Raw genomic sequence first — 16,648 nt, 5'->3', positions numbered from 1 at the left:
TCGGTCTTGACCTCGATAACCTCAACCGCAAACACCCCGAACCCGAATTCTATGACGAACACAGACGTGAGCCCTCAAGCAAAGAGGTAGGGAGCAAAATCCTCGGCTCTCCGCCAGCCATAGGAACAGGGACCTTCCCACCCTCAGCAACAGTAACACTGGCGCAGGATATAATTTCCGTCAACTTATCACCGGCCTTGAATCCAGTATCAGGGATTAAAAGCAAGTACTCTTTACCCCCTGTACCGAGATTGGTTAAGACGGTGATTACCTGTCCGCCATCATAGCCCTTCCGCATGGCGATGGTGCTCTCGTCTTTGTAGATTGGGTAGTTCTGTGAAGTATTAATCTTTCCGTTCTTCTTTCTCCTCTTATTAAGATAGAAAGAGACAAGCCATACCTGGTAGATAGTATAATTGGTACTCTTAGCAATCGCCGCATTTCTAGCACCATTGGCCTTTGCAATAAGCTTGTACAGTTCGCTGTCCGTGTCAAATCCAGAAAGCCACAGAGCCTCGCGATTAGCTGGATCCTTGCCACCGCTATAATGCTGCTCCTGCCCTGCATAGACAATAGGGATACCGTCCGTCATGATGGTGAATGTGGCTGCATTCTTGGCGAGGGCAATATCGTCGGTGACGCTAAATTCCCGAAGGAATAGTTATTAGTTTCTAGATATATAGAGTGCAGTGATTCTTTGTTAGATTGATGCAAGTTTCACTTACGAGGCAAAACGGGGATTATCGTGATTTTCCAAGAAATTACCCAGAAGCGTTGAATCCTTGTAGCTTGATTTCACCGTGTTGATGGCGTCGTATAGGGCAGCCATGTTTCCGGAAGTCGATTGAAACGCGTTGAGGAGCGGATAGTAACTAGATTCACAAATTAGCCTTGTCTCTCCCTGTGTATAGGGTCAGATTTATGGGAAAGCAGAATCTCACATTGGGTAGTTGAGCACTCCGTCCAGTACCTCCTGGTATGGACAGGTATAGCCAACGTCACCGTCAAAGACCTCGCCCACGCAGTAGACGCCGGCCGCTTTGTTGTAGCCGGGCCAGAAGTCTTTTTGGACATGTTTGACTGTATCGATACGAAGACCGTCAACTATATATTGGTTGGTATCTGAAATATGGCAACATTGTTTTGCTCAAGCAGGATACCGAGGGACAAAAACCTACTCGAGTAGTCAGTAACAAACTTCCTCACCCAGTCATACCAAATCTTCTGCACCTCCGCACTATCTGTATTCAGATCCGGTAGCGAGACGGAGTTATCGCCAAGCCAGCACTTTTGCGCCATGGTGTCGTTGCTGTAATCGGTGATTGGGCAGTAAGAGTGGAAATACTTCGCATTATTGAAGGGGTTGAATTTGGAGTAATCCATGTCAGTTCCTGCACCAGCATAGCCCTTTTTGTTCAATGTATGTCAGTCTCAGCCTGGACGGATTCCTCTGGAAAATTTGGCTCACCATGTGATTTGCGACTACATCGACCATGAGATACATGTCGCGTTCATGCAAGGCCGCAGCGAGAGCTTTGAGGTCATCTGCGGTTCCATAGTTCGGGTTCAGAGCCTCTCTTAGATCTGATCAGTAAGGATGTATGGCTGGAGGGTGTCTTTTTTCTGTTTTGCGATACCTACATATCCTGTTGCCAGTATCCGTGATATGGATCTCCATACTTGGTATCCTCGGTCAATTGACCGGTTACGGGAGTGATCCAAATGGCTGTGAAGCCCATTCCTTGAATGTAGTCCAGCTAAGAGGTTGTTAATTGTATGAGATAACAAGGGTTAAGTTGTTACTGACCTTGTCTATGATTCCGTGCCATGTTCCACCACAGTATTTCTGTTCAATATAGTTAACTATAGCCTAATATTACAGACTAAATACAAAGATGGAAACTTACTCTATCACTGGTATTACAAGTAGCAGTAGTCGATCCATCAGTTCGGGCAAAGCGATCAGTGAGCATGAAGTAGATTGACTGCGAGCGCCATTCAGCTGGAGTTGCAGCAATAGCAGTGCCAGCGAAGCCGGCAAGCCAAGCAAGTTGAGCAAGAATCATCTCGTAGATCTTTCAGCGCCGGTGGGTAAAAAAGAGAAAATTCAGCAACGGGATGATCAACAACAAAAGCGCTGCAAGGGACTTAGTACAAACATCCCAGCAAACGCAATGCACACAACGGGTACTCGGCAGACAAAACAGAGATACCAGAGACCAATAGCTGTTGAAATCGGACTCCGTAATGAAGTATGGACTTAAGCCAATAAACGCCAAAAGCTCAGATGAAGATCTTCACGGATGCGACTGTGTGTATGAAAAGATCACCCCTCTAAATGCCTGTCTGCAGTCGGAACAGATTCCAAGACGAGATAAGAATACACCGAAAGAGGATCCAGTGGCCAACTAATATATTAACCGAACAGCAGCTAACACAAAAGAAAATATGATCCTTCATATCTAATTTGTCAGATCCCGATCCAAAGCTGAGCAAAAGCAAACAATTACGACTATAGATGCATAACCTTGAGGAATGATTCGCTCGGCCAGGACAAATCCTGACATGTGTTAAATGATATGATCCTTGTCGAAGCCCCTGACACGGGGAACTGGTCGAATCAGCATGCGCGGGGAGTTGCAGGAGTTGCACGCTGAACCTGCAGGAATGAGGAGGGGGTTGCGATGGGCTATTGGCTCGTTTTAGATGTCGATCCTTATGTACCAAGTAAATTCCGACTTGGAGTTGGAGAATTGCCAAGGGTCTTGGTAGATGCAGCTAGAATAACTTAGGCTATGTACCCCGTATTCTGTGTGATGGACTACCTATAGGGCTAGATATGATGACGTGTATGCCATGAGACACAATAGATACAACATCGGCCGCCAATATTTGGCTTTGTAATTCGGCCCGACATGGGGAAAGTCTGTGCATCTTTGAAACGGCAATTTGTGAATGCGACCGGAGGATCGTGCGGGCTTTTCTCTACTCAGCTGAGCTATACGAGGTCACCGGCACTTCAACGATAGGAGCTCGGGCTTATATAGGGCAAGGAAGACAAAAACAAGATAATCAGGAGATGTCGTGGAAGAAGAGAGAAAGTATATGAAAATACGTTCATTGTAGGCGTTAATCAATAGAGGTACCTAGGTGCTATTGGGATAAACCAGGAAGAAAACAGCAGACTCCTATAGCATTCCACAATCTACCACTTCAAAGTCCAGTTCTCACTGAAAGCTCCCTCCTTAGTCAACTCCTGCAAACCACAAACAGACAGCACATGCGAAGTGGCATTATAATGCACCCCAGAAGCTGGCACAGGTTTATCATTAAACGTCACAGCATCAGGCTCCTTGGACACACCAAGAACAGTAACAGTAGCAAGAGGGTTTGACTCCTCCCAGTCACCCTTTGCCCTAGCGCTCAAGCTAGGACCCTTGACCCTGAAAGAAACATCAAGAGTTTCATCCGGAGCATTGCTCTCTCCATCATCGAGATGCAACTGACCCAACGCAGCTCCACTGCCACCAAGCGCGACAAGTAAGGACCAGGGTGTACCACGTGCCTCCTTCGTAGTCAAAGCAGGCTCCTGCATTGGCAAGACACTGCCTCCACGCACGAAAACGGGGATATGACCGAGCGGGGCAGGGATGGTGGTGTTGACGCCGGGCTTTGCGTCCACAGCTGTCTGGGTGTACCAGTCGTACCATACCTCGCCATGCTTGAGGCCTGGGAAGACGCCCTTGACGGAGGTGGCTTGGGGGGCGAGCACGGGTACGACCATGATAGAAGGTCCGAGGAGGAACTGGGTATCAACTGCGGCGAGGGAGGGGTCTGTGGGGAATTCCCAAGCCAGGGCGCGCATGACGGTGGAGCCGGTTGTGTGAGCTTCGTGGAAGAGGGTGTAGAAGTAGGGGAGGATTGCGTAGCGGATCTTCATGGCGGATCTGGTGGCGGCTGCGACGGATTCCCAGACGTAGGGCTCTTGGGGAATCGCAGAGAGGGTGTTGTGATTGCGGTAGAAGGGGAAGAAGGCTGAGAGTTGCATCCAACGGTTGCAGAGTTCTTCATCGGTGTTCCCGTTGAAGCCGCAGGTGTCAACGCCGAACATGGGGATTCCGAAGAGGGAGAATGAGAGGGCTTGGGGGATGGAGAAGAACATGAATGCCCACCTAGAGGCGTTGTCACCACCCCAGTGGCCAGCCCATTTACCGGAGCCTGCGAATGTTGAGCGGCCGATGATGAAAGGACGTTTCTTTTCATCGACCTTTAGCAGACCATGGTAAGTGGCGTTGAGGAGTTGGTGACCGAACAGGTTGTGCACATCGTATTCTTGGACACCATCGGAGTGAGTGGCATTCGGGGACACGGCGTGCGAGCTGAGGTCGTGGCCACCCTGGTCATGGTTGATCACGTATGGTGGGTAGTTCACGTTGCGTACTCCCGCAGTGGGTGTAGTCCGCAGATACGAGGTAGACGAAGAGGCAGAGCCCCCGGTTGCGGCAGCAGCCGCCTGGCTGGAAGACGCCGCAGACGCAGACGCAGCCTCAGTCTTATTACTGATATTAAACCCTTCTGGATAGTCATATATAACGTTACCAGGCTCCCCAGGCAGGGCAAACGGAGGGTGGGCTGGGTTCATGCTAAGATTTTTAGATCCGCAGCTGCCGACGCAGAAGGAAGAAACCTCGTTCATATCAATCCAGATACCATCAATGGCTACTTTCTTGTGCCACGTAACGATTTCGTTCGCCCAGAAATCGCCGGTCTTAGGATTGTGCCAGTCAGGAAAGACAGTGTAGCCGGGCCAGACAGCGCCAATGTACTCGCTTCCATCAGGATTCTTCAGGAAAACGTCATCCTCATGTCCGCGTGTATAGGTATCATAGCTGATGGCAAATTAGCATTGTTTCTGCACGATAGGTCTAGGGGGGGCTTACGCATCAGAGGCGTTCTCAGGGTTTGGAATGTAGATAGCCGCGTCTATGATGGGAACATAGTGACGGCCACTGCTGTGCAGCTTATCTAGGAACTCCTCACCCTCACTGTAGGGAAAACGATGTTGATCATTATCAAAGTCGCGGTAACCATGCATATAATCAATATCATTCCTAGTCATGTTAGAATTTGAATCATTCCAAGGTGCGGTGTGTCAATTTACCAGATAGTCTCGAGCGGGATTTCAAACTTCTCAAAGTTGGCGACAACTTGTTCTAGCTCAGTCCAATTATTGTAACCCCAGCGGCACTGGTGGAAGCCAAAGGTAAAGTACTGCTGCAGTGCTGGCAAGCCAATGGTGCTCCGCTGGTAGTTCTTGGTCACATCCGCTTGGCTAGGACCCGAGTAGAAGGTGAGATCAATGCTACCTCCCAGAGTGCGCCACTTCAGGCCCTCCGGGGTCATGATAACCTCCTGACCATGGGCGTTTCTGGAGAATACGCCGTGCGAGAAGGAAACATAGTTTTTAGACTGATCGGCCTTGTCACTTGCAACGAGGGTGTGATGACCCTCCTGATTAACCTCGTAGTAGCGGGTGTCCAGATAGAAAGGCTGGGAGCCGTAGAGATTGCTAGCAAAAGTCGTCAGCATCAGAAGAGCACGAGTGAAGGGAGAAAATGACGGGGAATGAAACTCACTCATCAATAGGGTCACCAATATCCGACGCATAGAGGGTCAAAGTGAGATTGTTCAAGAGGCGCAGCTGCTGAATATGCTCTCCAATGCCATACAGGTTATAATCCTTGGGTAGGGAGGTCACGAATTCAACAAACTGGTTCTCAAATACCAAGACTGAACCAGTCGTATCGAAGATCGCATCACGGGTAGCCTTGCGGGTCACCTTGAAGTGGAAAGAGGGCTGGTTCGACCAAGTGATCTCTAGATCGCTATGTTTCTTTGCAGCATGACGATCGGAAGTGGGTCGGGGAACGACATGCTCATCCAATATGAACCAAGAATAGTTCGAAGAATCGAGATAAGTCGGGACAATTTGAACGTTGAGGCGGTCATTAGCGAGGTACTCGATGGACAAGTCCAACGAGTCTACATCGGTACCGTAGACATTGCATGGCTTTCCAGCTAGGGTGAGAGTAGCAGTTAATCCACGAGCCGACTCCTTGACGTTCGACGCCGTGTACCCGGGACAAACCGACTGGGCATCGACGGCTTCAGGGTCATCGATATTGGCAATCAGCTGTGCGCCAACATCAACGCTAGCGGGGATGGTAAATTGGGAGTATTTTCCCGAAGAAGTCGAAGAAACACGAGAGCCCGTGGCGGATGTTGAGACAGCCCCAAAGGCTGTTGGCAAGAGCCACGCACTGGCAAGAAGGTTCTTCACACAAACCATGACCACTTCCCTACTTTGGTTGTAAATCCGGGGGACGTCTCATTTATGTTCCTCGTTTTTCTAGGTTGAGTATAACCGGTCCGCAGTATGTGTACAAGGGGACCCTATGCCGACCCCGCATGGATTTCCACTGATTCTCCGATGCAATCACATCGAGTGAAGAGGACTTGGGGGGTGAAGGTGGTCAAGACAAGGGGCTGGGATATGCAGAGTCCCTTACGTCGTGTATAACACGAAAGAGGGGTACACCGTACACTTTATGACTTCATAAAAGATTACAAATGCCTGCATAATGTATATGGTGTCTATTGTATACAACATAGTATAGGTGAGATAGAAACAATATAGAATAAGTCTACCTCTACGGAGTAGAACACGAATGTATCAACCGTGGAAGATTATTACTCCGACGACTTGAGAAGCCGCCGATCATATAGATCACGCCATTATAGCCTGGTGATTGGTCAGTTGTCCGACAAATGCCCGTCTACAATAGTAGACTTTAAACGCACCTGGATCTAATATACAACAACCCACTTAGTAGAATGTCATTATAGTCTGATAAACCCGGCTACGGTGACTTCTTTCACTCTAGCGGAAAATCTTGCCACGGGATGCTCGGACATTGGGAAGATTCTGTCCCGGGACTCTCGAACCTCAGGGAATTATTGAACGGGATCTCTATTAAACTTCACGAACTGTCATCAGACAAGCTATAGAACACCCATACAAGCTCTCTCCAACTATACGAACCATATCCCACTCTATATATACTGAGCTAATACCGCAATGATGGACTCCGTACTCTAACCCACCTGATATATATAACCACTCAGTTCCCCCTTAACGCACATTCGGGAAGCCGAGAACAATACAATAAGTCCTCTCGGTACGTTGTACTCGCGGGAAATCCAGGGCCAGAACTGTGCATATATTAATGGAGCCGTGAAGATCTTTGATTGGATCGGGTATTAAGTGAAACGGAAATGAAAGCTCAGCGTAGCCTAGCGGTGTCCACTATATACTAAACTGGTTAAATCCGGCGAGAAAATCCCGCATTGATTTCAAGGCACCTGTCCATCAGCGCTATGAAGAGATGTCATTAGAGCCGACTTGGCCCCGAGAGGTACCTCGCCCAGAGGGGGACTTCGCTTACGGGCCGAGAGTTGGGATCCATATTAATCTTAGCAGAAGATCATAGGGATACCTGAGATGGGGGTCACTCAATGTGTCAAATGTCTTGGTGATCTTGGTGATCTCTCCGATGATCTTTATAATCACTGAATGTATCTTTATAGTTTAAAAGGCTGAGGGGATGTAGAGAAGTCGGGCCGAGAGGAAGCGCCCCCTGAGCTCGAAGAGTAGTAAGAATAGCATCCAGGACTTCTATGCAAGTAATATCAAAAGACAATGAAGCATAATGCCAAGGGGCCTATGCGGGGAGTCTCTTGCCCCCCCCGCTTCCCCAGGTTTCTAGTTTTTGTTATAATGAGCCACATCCTGGAAAGTCCCCGGATGAAACGTCTTTTTTTATCCCCCTAACATGAACTTCAACTCTACTGAGTCTCCACAAGACTTAAACAATGTCCAAACAATCCAAACCAAAGCAGGCATGCGACAACTGTCGCCGTCGCAAAATAAAATGTTCCCGTGAACTACCATGCGACAAATGCCAACGCCTCCTTCTCTCCTGCTCATACAGCGACGTCCTCCGTCGCAAGGGGCCCAAATTCCGTACCCTATATCCCCTGGCCCCGATTCATCCTCTCTCATCCCGACTCGACCCACCCGAGAGCCTGTATCCCGAGGACGCCAGCACCGGCGAGATCCCGGATTACCAATTCAATTCGCCAATCTCGCCGGGCTTTGTAATCTCAGACTCGCAGTTCTCAGGCCAGGACTTCTCGGATACTTTTTCTCACTTGCCACCTCCGGAGCTCGTCTCGTCTCCAGGCTCCACAGACTCAAATGTGGAATCTGCCATTGGCTATGGCTATGGGTGTGTGAGACCGGCCACCCGCCGTCTCTCACCGCAGATTCTGCTTGTCCATGTCAATATCTACCTCAAGTACTTGTTCCCAATTATGCCGGTGGTCCGAGGCGACCAGCTCCGGCTGGATTGTCAACAGCCTGGACAGCTGTCTGCGCAGCGGTATGCCTTTTTGGCATCGCTGTGTGCGGCCACGCATATCCAGTTAAAACTGGATGGGCCGACGCCTGTTTCAGATCCTGCACGCTTGCAGAATATGAATATTGGGGATGGACACTCGTTGATGGCTGGAGAAGATCTTCTGGCAGAGGCCGTGCGGGCGCGGCGTGATTGTGATGTTTTGGAAGAACTTAGCACAGAGTCGCTTCTGACTTCGTTCTTTTTGTTTGCCTCGTATGGGAACCTTGATCGTCAGGATCAGGCTTGGTTCTTTTTGTGCCAGGCTACCTCCTTTGCATTCACACTTGGTTTGCATCGCGAGCCAACCTATGCAGAGTATGGGGTTGAGGAAGCGGAGGAAAGACGCCGTGTCTTCTGGCTTTTATTCATCACAGAGAGGTAAGTGGCCGGTTATGAAGGATCAATCATAGTTTGGACGGGTGCTAATTGATTATTCAACAGAGGTTATGCTCTCCAGCAAGCGAAGCCAGTCATGCTGCGCAGTTCGATTCACAAGCCCCAGGTCCTTGGCTCGGAAGACCCTATCCTGGCTTATGGATTCATCAACCTGATCACTATTTTTGAGAATCTCACACCGAACCTTTATGATTGGATCTCCGCCGGTGGCGGAGATGGCATCTTGGAGAGGCCACCAACCTCTGCTATCCAATCCAATCTGTGCAAGGCTATTTCCCTAGAGGGAGTCCTTGAGATCCAGCAGGTTGATATCTTGATCACGCAACAGTGGCTGCAGACGATGATGTGGAAGTTGTCTATGAGCCATGCCACACAGCCTGGTTCGCGCGATGATGCAGTTTTACCATTTCACTTACCAGTGATTGTGGGTAAATCTGTGATGAGCGTGATTGGCGCTGCATCGCAAGGTGCCGTTGATGCGCACGGAATTGGAATGGTAAGTCAACCCGAGATGAAGTTGTTCGTTCGTATCCGCATACTGATTCGAACGTTACAGGAACAAAAGCTCTTTGATCTGGGATCCTCTATCGCTGATGTGACGAGGTCTCTTGGACCAAAAGCCGTCCATAGGCTGGCCGAGTCAATTATTGATCCAAACGAGTTGCTGTGGGGTATACTTCACACGCTTTCTCAAATACGTGGCTCGCCCTCGTACCTCTTCCCCACACTACTGGATCGTTGCAGAAGCGTGCTTGGGCTCGACTGCAGCATCACCACTGGGAATTTCCTTCCTATACTCGGCGCTGCTGTGCCGGACCAGCTGGCTTCATGGTCTGGCCAGCATGTCTGGGATTATGCTGCTAGTGCCGAGGATATTGACATCCGCGATGTCGATGGCCAAGCCGAGTCAGCTTCTCATGCGCATGTTTCACAAGAAATGGGCTTCGAGAATTGTCTCTTGGGATGATAGGCCAACTGTTTGAATTTGTATACGGATTTCGTTTGTTGTATGATACCATGTGGAGTTTTATAGATGGATGTTTATGATATGAGAGCAGAGCTGGACTATAGAACTTGATCAATGCCGCGGTGCATCAAATCCATGACCATTGTTGTGTAGTCGATGTACATCGTAGTCGAGAAAGCTCATAGCTTGTGAGAAGTCAAATTGTCTTGGCATGTTTGTCTCGGCATCTCCAATTTGGTGATCGGCTTCATGCGACTTTCTCTTCTCAATTGCTCAGGATATTCTCTATTTGGTATGCCCTACATTGCTTTTGAAACTTTCTGAAACCTGCAATTGACAATTTTGCGGATAATCCTCGAGTCTCCGCATCAATCAAAGCTCACCAGAGCACCAAACCTCGGAGCCAATTCTCGGAGACATTGAACCTCAGCCTCGCTCACAACCAACACCATTGCCTACACAATGGCCTCTCTTCGACCCCGTACTTTCCCTCTCTCCGCTCGAGCCCTCCGCTCAACTCTCCGCTCAACAAGGCCTTCACCAAACCACTTCCTATCCGCGCCCGCATCCGCCCCATCAACCCCATCACCTCCAACCCGCGCGCACTCAACATCCTCCGTCTCCGCCGATGAGCTCTCCCACTTCTCCGCCCTCGCCAGCTCCTGGTGGGACCCAATGGGCCCCTCCAGAATCCTGCACCTAATGAACCCCCTCCGCCACGAATTCATCGCTTCCTGTCTAGCAGAGGGAACCTCAAACCCAACCGCATCCACCCCCTCCACCGCAACCCTCAACTACCTCGACGTAGGCTGCGGCGGCGGTATCTTCGCCGAATCCCTCGCACGCACAATCCCACTCGACCCGACATCCCCAGCCCCAACCCCAACCCTCGCCGCCTCAATGACCGCAATCGACCCTTCAACAGACCTGATCCGAATGGCGCGCGAGCATGCGCGCATGGATCCAACCGTCGACACGCACCTGCGCACAGGTCGTTTCAAGTACCTCAATACCACGCTGGAGGATGTACTTGCTGGCAATGCGCCGACTTCGACGTCCGCCCCAAACCTACCAGAATCCAGCTCTACTTCAACTCAAGTCACACCCTCACAATACGACGTCGTAACTCTCTTCGAGGTCCTTGAACACATCGATCCGAAAACTTCAACACCGTTAAGCTTCTTGACTAACTGTCTGCGCGCTCTCAAGCCTGGCGGTTGGCTGATTGGATCTACTATCTCGCGGACATTGCCGTCATTCATCCTGAACCAGGTTATTGCTGAAGCGCCATGGCCGATTGGTGTTGTGCCGCGCGGGACGCATGAGTGGAATAAGTTCGTCAACCCGGATGAGGTTAAGGGATGGTTGCAGGAAGGGTTGATGAGAGCTGCTGATACGGGTGTTTCGAGGGGTGGGAGTGCGGTTGCGGAGGGGATGAGGTGGAAGTGTGTGGGTGCTATCTATGTTCCGGGAATTGGGTGGAAGATGGTGCCTGGGAGTGAGGATTGGGGGAATTATTTCTGGGCTGTTAGAAAGGAGCTGTAGACTGGATTTGAGGTGTGTATCTATACTTGCATTGTTTTGAGCTATTTGTATATTATTTGGTTTTTGTCAACTTCTACTGGCTTGTACTCATTGCATCTCTCGATAATTCATAAATTCATACATGTCATCATTGACTCGTTTCCAGTGTATGCAGTACACATCGCTAAATGCACATAACCACCCAGCAGCCATTCCTATTGACGGCGCAAAAGAATACAGCCCTAAAACCAAATCCCAATCCCGAGCAAAAGTGAAGGCAAAACCTTCCTCCCCAAGACTACTTCTTGCCCTTCCCCTTCCTCTTTTTCTTTGAAGCAGCCGGCGGCTCAGGCACAGAGACAGTTCCTTGCTCAACTTCCTCACCCTGCCCCTGCAACCTTTGCGTGCCACTAATAAAGAAAGTCAAATCCCGATTTTGCTCCGCCAGATCCGCATTGGCAGCCTTCAGCTCATCAACCTCTTTAGCAAGACCCTCCAACCGCAACAACATATTCTGATTCATAGCCTTCTCCTCCTGAAATCCCTTCTCAAACGAGCGCGCTAGAGCCTCGAATTTTTCCGCTCTCTTCTCCGCACGCGCGCGGTCGTGTTCAAGCGACGGCAAAGTCTCAATCGTCACGGCATCGTACTTAGCTTGTAATTCTTCTAGACATGACGAGGCGCTGGAAGCATTGATTTCCGCCACGGCGGCAGCGGCACTAGCCTGCGATGCTTTGTCGACAGCGCGCTCGACGACTTCTTCAAAGTACGCGCGCTGGCTTTCAAGCTGGCTGGTGAGAAGGTGCGTGTATTCGATACTCATATTTTCTAATTTCTCGCGGGGGACGGCATCGCCCCAATCTGGTGGGTCAAGGGCGCTGTGGTCTGCAGCGGGTAGTTCGAGGAGCTTTCCATCTGTTTTGTTTTGGATGATGCGGTGGACGTAGGCGTCGCCTACGTAGTCCCATACGCGCTGGGAAGTGAGGTCCATGGAGAAGGCATGGGCTGTTTCTTTCCAGTGGGCGAAGGCGTGGGCGTTGTCGTAGCGGCCGCAGCCGATCGTGCCGCATATTAAACAAGCCCAGAGGTTCTCTTCTGAGTGGCAGACGCTGCATTCTTGGGGTTCTTCATCTGGCTTCAGGGATGCGTTGCTTTTACGGTAGTCGTCTTGTGTGTATCGGCACACGGGACAGCCGCTGCCTTTCCATCTCTGGAGACAAGTGCAGTGGAAAACGTGTTGGCAGTTTATTGTGAGGAGCCCTGTTGTTTCGTCCATTCGCTCTAGACAGACTGGACAGGTTGGTAGTTCGATTAATGCGGGGGTAGGTGGTGCAAGAGGTTTGCCAGTGAGAGTTACTTGTCCGGTAGAGGATACGGGGGGTCGAGAGGGGGTCGAGAGGTTCGAGGAGATAGCTCCATGCTCAGAAGATGGTGTTCCGTCATCCATAACCTGGATTTCGACCGATTTCACAAATACCACATGGCAGGTCTCAGGCTCGATGCTATTAAACACGTGCCCATTCCATTCTTTCTGCCATTCCTTCGCCTTGCGCCCACTCCGGAACTTCATCAAAACCATATACCGATTCGCGCGCGCAGTCCTAATCATCCGGAAATGACTAACATCATCCATAGTCTTCTGTCCCATAAATCCCAAAAAGTCCGGCGGCGATAGATAAGATGGCACAGCGAGAATGCATAGTGTTGTACAATCCTCATCAGGATTTTGCGCGGAGGAAGAAGTCGTCTCAGGGAAGGGGTATTCAGCAAGGCCTGCCGTCCCAGGTTGTTTGGCACCCGCCGCCCCGGCTACACTCTGCCTCACAGTAGCCTGCTGCTCGCCGGGGTTGCGGGCCGCAGCTGAAGAGCCCTTCAGGTAGGCTGGGTGGTCATCATCGTTTCCGAGGTAGGGCGTTTCATGCGAGTCGCGGTACAGGTGCACAATTCCCCAGACACTGTCGGCAAGCTCGTAATCGAGAGGGATGTATCTGCCTTTTGTGCGAAGGCCGCCTAGGATATCGGTGCCGATGCCTGCGGCGACGAGGTTCTCTGGTTCTGTGGATGCGGAGCCGCGCTTCGGGGTGCGTTTGGTCGGTTGCTTTGGGGTGACCATGTCAACGCACTCAATGGAGATAGCGCTGAAGCGCTTGTCGTCTTCGAGTGGAGTGGTGCTGGTGGAAGGAGTGGTTCGAAGTGGAGTGGGAGTAGTATGGGTGGAGAGAGTGGATATGACTTTCTGTCGATGCGCTAAAATGTTATCTGAGAGTGGGGTGTTGGTGTTATATAGGCGGTTGGAGGTTGAAGGCCCGCTCCGTTGTTGGAATGGTTGGAGAGCTTCCCATGCGGATTGTAGTGCGGGAGAGGATCCCTGCGAGCTCGGCGCGTCGGACAAGCCGTGGGAGAGGAGTTGTAAGCTAATGTGATAGAAGTAAGCGGGCATCCCGGATGATGGCTCGCATCCTCTGGAGCTTTTGCGGGTTGTTGGAATTGTCGAAAGAGAGAGGCGTGTTATCACGATAAGGATATATGATTACTTAATACATAAATCACAGGTGTTGGAATCGCCTGCGAGCTCATGTCTTCTTGATCGTCTTTTCTGATGTGACTATGAGATGCCTGTTTGGGATTTTTTGCTTCCCTCGAAAGTTATAACTGTAACACAAAAAGCACCAAAACAAAAAAGTATATCACAGATAATTCCTTCTAGTATAACTGGAGATTTTATTGTCGCCCGCGTCTGCACCTTGCGCCACAAGTGGTTCCTGGCACGCGAGAGTGGCAAAGAGGCAAAAATGATTGAAACTGTCGCGCGCGCGTTCTAGAAGGTTGTAGAACTGGTGTGCTTGAACCGAATTACCTGAATGAGACAATTATATGGGACTTGCACATAGGGATGATGCTGGACGGATAAACCTCCCAACATCCGGACATGTCTACTCCGTATATTGTACGTCACTGACATCCATGTACCATATAATTCCTGTCAGTAAATACTAAAGACTACGGAACAATTACAATGGAATGGCATGCTAGGCAAAGACTAGCAAAATATTGCTAGAGTGAATTGTAGAGAACTATCTATCACATCGATGATAATGTGGGCGCAAAGTAAAAGAGAGAAGCCGTCCTCAGAAAACACATTGCAAAATAAGAAGCCTCAGCCTCGAAAACCGACCAAACGCCATGCAGGTCATGTAGAACCTATCGAAGTTGAGAAGAGCATCATTTACATCAATTACTGGCCGCCACGCAGACGCAACACCAGGTGAAGGGTGCTCTCCTTCTGGATGTTGTAGTCCGAAAGTGTACGTCCGTCCTCCAGCTGCTTACCAGCGAAGATAAGACGCTGCTGGTCAGGAGGGATACCCTCCTTGTCCTGAATCTTGCTCTTGACGTTATCAATGGTGTCTGAGCTCTCAACCTCGAGCGTGATGGTCTTTCCGGTCAAAGTCTTGACAAAAATTTGCATACCACCACGTAGACGGAGGACAAGGTGGAGTGTGGATTCCTTCTGGATATTGTAATCGGAGAGCGTACGGCCATCTTCAAGCTGCTTGCCTGCGAAGATGAGGCGCTGCTGATCGGGGGGAATGCCCTCCTTATCTTGAATCTTGGACTTCACATTATCGATAGTGTCGGATGACTCGACTTCGAGTGTGATAGTCTTGCCGGTGAGTGTCTTGACGAAAATCTGCATACCACCACGTAGACGGAGAACCAAGTGCAGAGTGGACTCTTTTTGAATGTTGTAGTCGGACAGAGTACGTCCGTCCTCCAGCTGCTTGCCGGCGAAGATAAGGCGCTGCTGGTCAGGGGGAATGCCCTCCTTGTCCTGAATCTTGGACTTGACATTGTCGATGGTGTCAGATGACTCGACCTCAAGGGTGATGGTCTTTCCGGTCAAGGTCTTGACGACTGTGGCAAATGTTAGTCAAGTGAGAATGACTGGCGTGTGAAAAAAGACTTACAAATCTGCATACCGCCACGGAGGCGGAGGACCAGGTGAAGAGTGGACTCCTTCTGGATATTATAGTCGGACAGCGTGCGACCATCCTCAAGCTGCTTGCCAGCAAAGATCAAACGCTGCTGGTCAGGAGGGATGCCCTCCTTATCCTGGATCTTGGACTTGACATTGTCGATGGTATCGCTGGACTCCACCTCAAGGGTGATGGTCTTGCCAGTGACTAAAGACAAACGAATGTTAGTAAGGATGTTCATAAGTTGAGTTGGAAAAGAGGGCCAGTGGGATCAACACAATCTCCAATAGGCCGAGGCCAGATAGGGGTGAACGTACGAGTCTTGACAAAGATCTGCATGATGGGCTTTATTATTTGAGTTGAAGATGATGATTGAAAGGAAAGGATGCTCTCAAGTGAAACAACCTGGATAGATGGTGGGTTGAAAGAAGGGAGATGGTGGAAAGAGGGAAATCAGCGTCCTTATGTAGGAAACCTTGGAAGATGAGGGGGCGAGGCGTCTTAGTCAGGTGCAGGTGACGCCGTGAAAATGCCAGAAGGTGCCGGATGAGTCAAAATGGGTGCCTGGGAACAGTTTGACGCCACCTAAAAAATTCCGAAGTACGAATCTGGTTGGATATCTACAAATAGACCTGTAATCTTCCACTCAAGATATATATTCTTCTATTAGGGGGTTCTAATATATACCTCAAGTGTTTTTGTCTTCCCCAAGTGATGACGTTGCTTATCGGCGTCAAAAAGAGGGGGTGGACCTTTTATATGGAGACACTAGTGAGAAAGTACAGGGTACGGGGCTCTACGCGGTAACTGCTGCGGTCTCCCGGGTACCCTGTACCCGCTTCCAAATTTAGTACTCACCGGTCTTTTCACATCTTTTTTTAGTTCAATGGTACTATAGTCAAAGAAGTCAAGGTCAAAGAATTCAAGTATTCAAGTTTAGATTTAGAAACTATGAGCCCATTGGCAAATGTATAAACAATCCGGTCTCGCAAAATTTCCTCCGACGCCGTCCCCGGTAGATATGCGCCACCAAGAATGTGGTTCGGGGATTAAGACAGCCTGCACACCCTTTCTCAGGGCCTTGTTTTAACTTGAATTGTTGGCCTGTTCCGTGGCGGGTGCCAGATGCCACAAAAATGAAAACAAAACAATAGAAACACCTTCGGCCGTACACGGTCATGACATTCGTGATCCTCGTTCATCGCTGGAGACAAAGCTATGCGAAGAAAGGTATACACCAAAGACAAGAGCAATAAAAAAAAAAC

At 49.8% G+C, this 16,648-nt stretch overlaps 5 protein-coding genes across 5 annotated transcripts; 2 read left to right on the top strand and 3 right to left on the bottom strand.

The window, feature by feature from the left end:
- Nucleotides 1-49: 49 nt before the first annotated feature.
- N7500_006414 (alpha-amylase) lies at nt 50-2,066 on the bottom strand (the record flags this gene model as incomplete). Its single annotated transcript, XM_056677558.1, has 8 exons — nt 50-641; nt 726-872; nt 942-1,104; nt 1,179-1,407; nt 1,469-1,577; nt 1,642-1,757; nt 1,808-1,846; nt 1,908-2,066. The coding sequence occupies 8 exons, from the start codon at nt 2,064-2,066 to the stop codon at nt 50-52; spliced, it is 1,554 nt and encodes a 517-aa protein (XP_056532558.1).
- A 1,139-nt stretch (nt 2,067-3,205) lies between these two features.
- Nucleotides 3,206-6,349, bottom strand: N7500_006413 (glycoside hydrolase family 31 protein; the record flags this gene model as incomplete). The annotated part of the gene is made up of 4 exons (XM_056677557.1): nt 3,206-4,889; nt 4,941-5,111; nt 5,162-5,569; nt 5,637-6,349. 4 exons carry the CDS (start codon nt 6,347-6,349, stop codon nt 3,206-3,208), a joined length of 2,976 nt encoding a protein of 991 aa, XP_056532557.1.
- Nucleotides 6,350-7,932: 1,583 nt separating this feature from the next.
- On the top strand, nt 7,933-9,882 carry N7500_006412 (putative C6 transcription factor (AmyR); the record flags this gene model as incomplete). The annotated part of the gene is made up of 3 exons (XM_056677556.1): nt 7,933-8,897; nt 8,961-9,411; nt 9,472-9,882. The coding sequence occupies 3 exons, from the start codon at nt 7,933-7,935 to the stop codon at nt 9,880-9,882; spliced, it is 1,827 nt and encodes a 608-aa protein (XP_056532556.1).
- A 462-nt stretch (nt 9,883-10,344) lies between these two features.
- On the top strand, nt 10,345-11,427 carry N7500_006411 (3-demethylubiquinone-9 3-methyltransferase; the record flags this gene model as incomplete). The annotated part of the gene is made up of 1 exon (XM_056677555.1): nt 10,345-11,427. One exon carries the CDS (start codon nt 10,345-10,347, stop codon nt 11,425-11,427), a length of 1,083 nt encoding a protein of 360 aa, XP_056532555.1.
- A 277-nt stretch (nt 11,428-11,704) lies between these two features.
- Nucleotides 11,705-13,846, bottom strand: N7500_006410 (putative RING and UBP finger domain protein; the record flags this gene model as incomplete). Its single annotated transcript, XM_056677554.1, has 1 exon — nt 11,705-13,846. The coding sequence occupies one exon, from the start codon at nt 13,844-13,846 to the stop codon at nt 11,705-11,707; it is 2,142 nt and encodes a 713-aa protein (XP_056532554.1).
- Between the last annotated feature and the right edge of the window lie 2,802 nt (nt 13,847-16,648).

This window comes from Penicillium coprophilum (assembly GCF_028826855.1).
Source record: "Penicillium coprophilum strain IBT 35676 chromosome Unknown utg000004l_segment0_segment0, whole genome shotgun sequence".
Lineage (NCBI taxonomy): Eukaryota > Fungi > Ascomycota > Eurotiomycetes > Eurotiales > Aspergillaceae > Penicillium > Penicillium coprophilum.
Note: the sequence above shows the minus strand (reverse complement) of the source record. Positions and strands in the feature narration are given on the sequence as shown.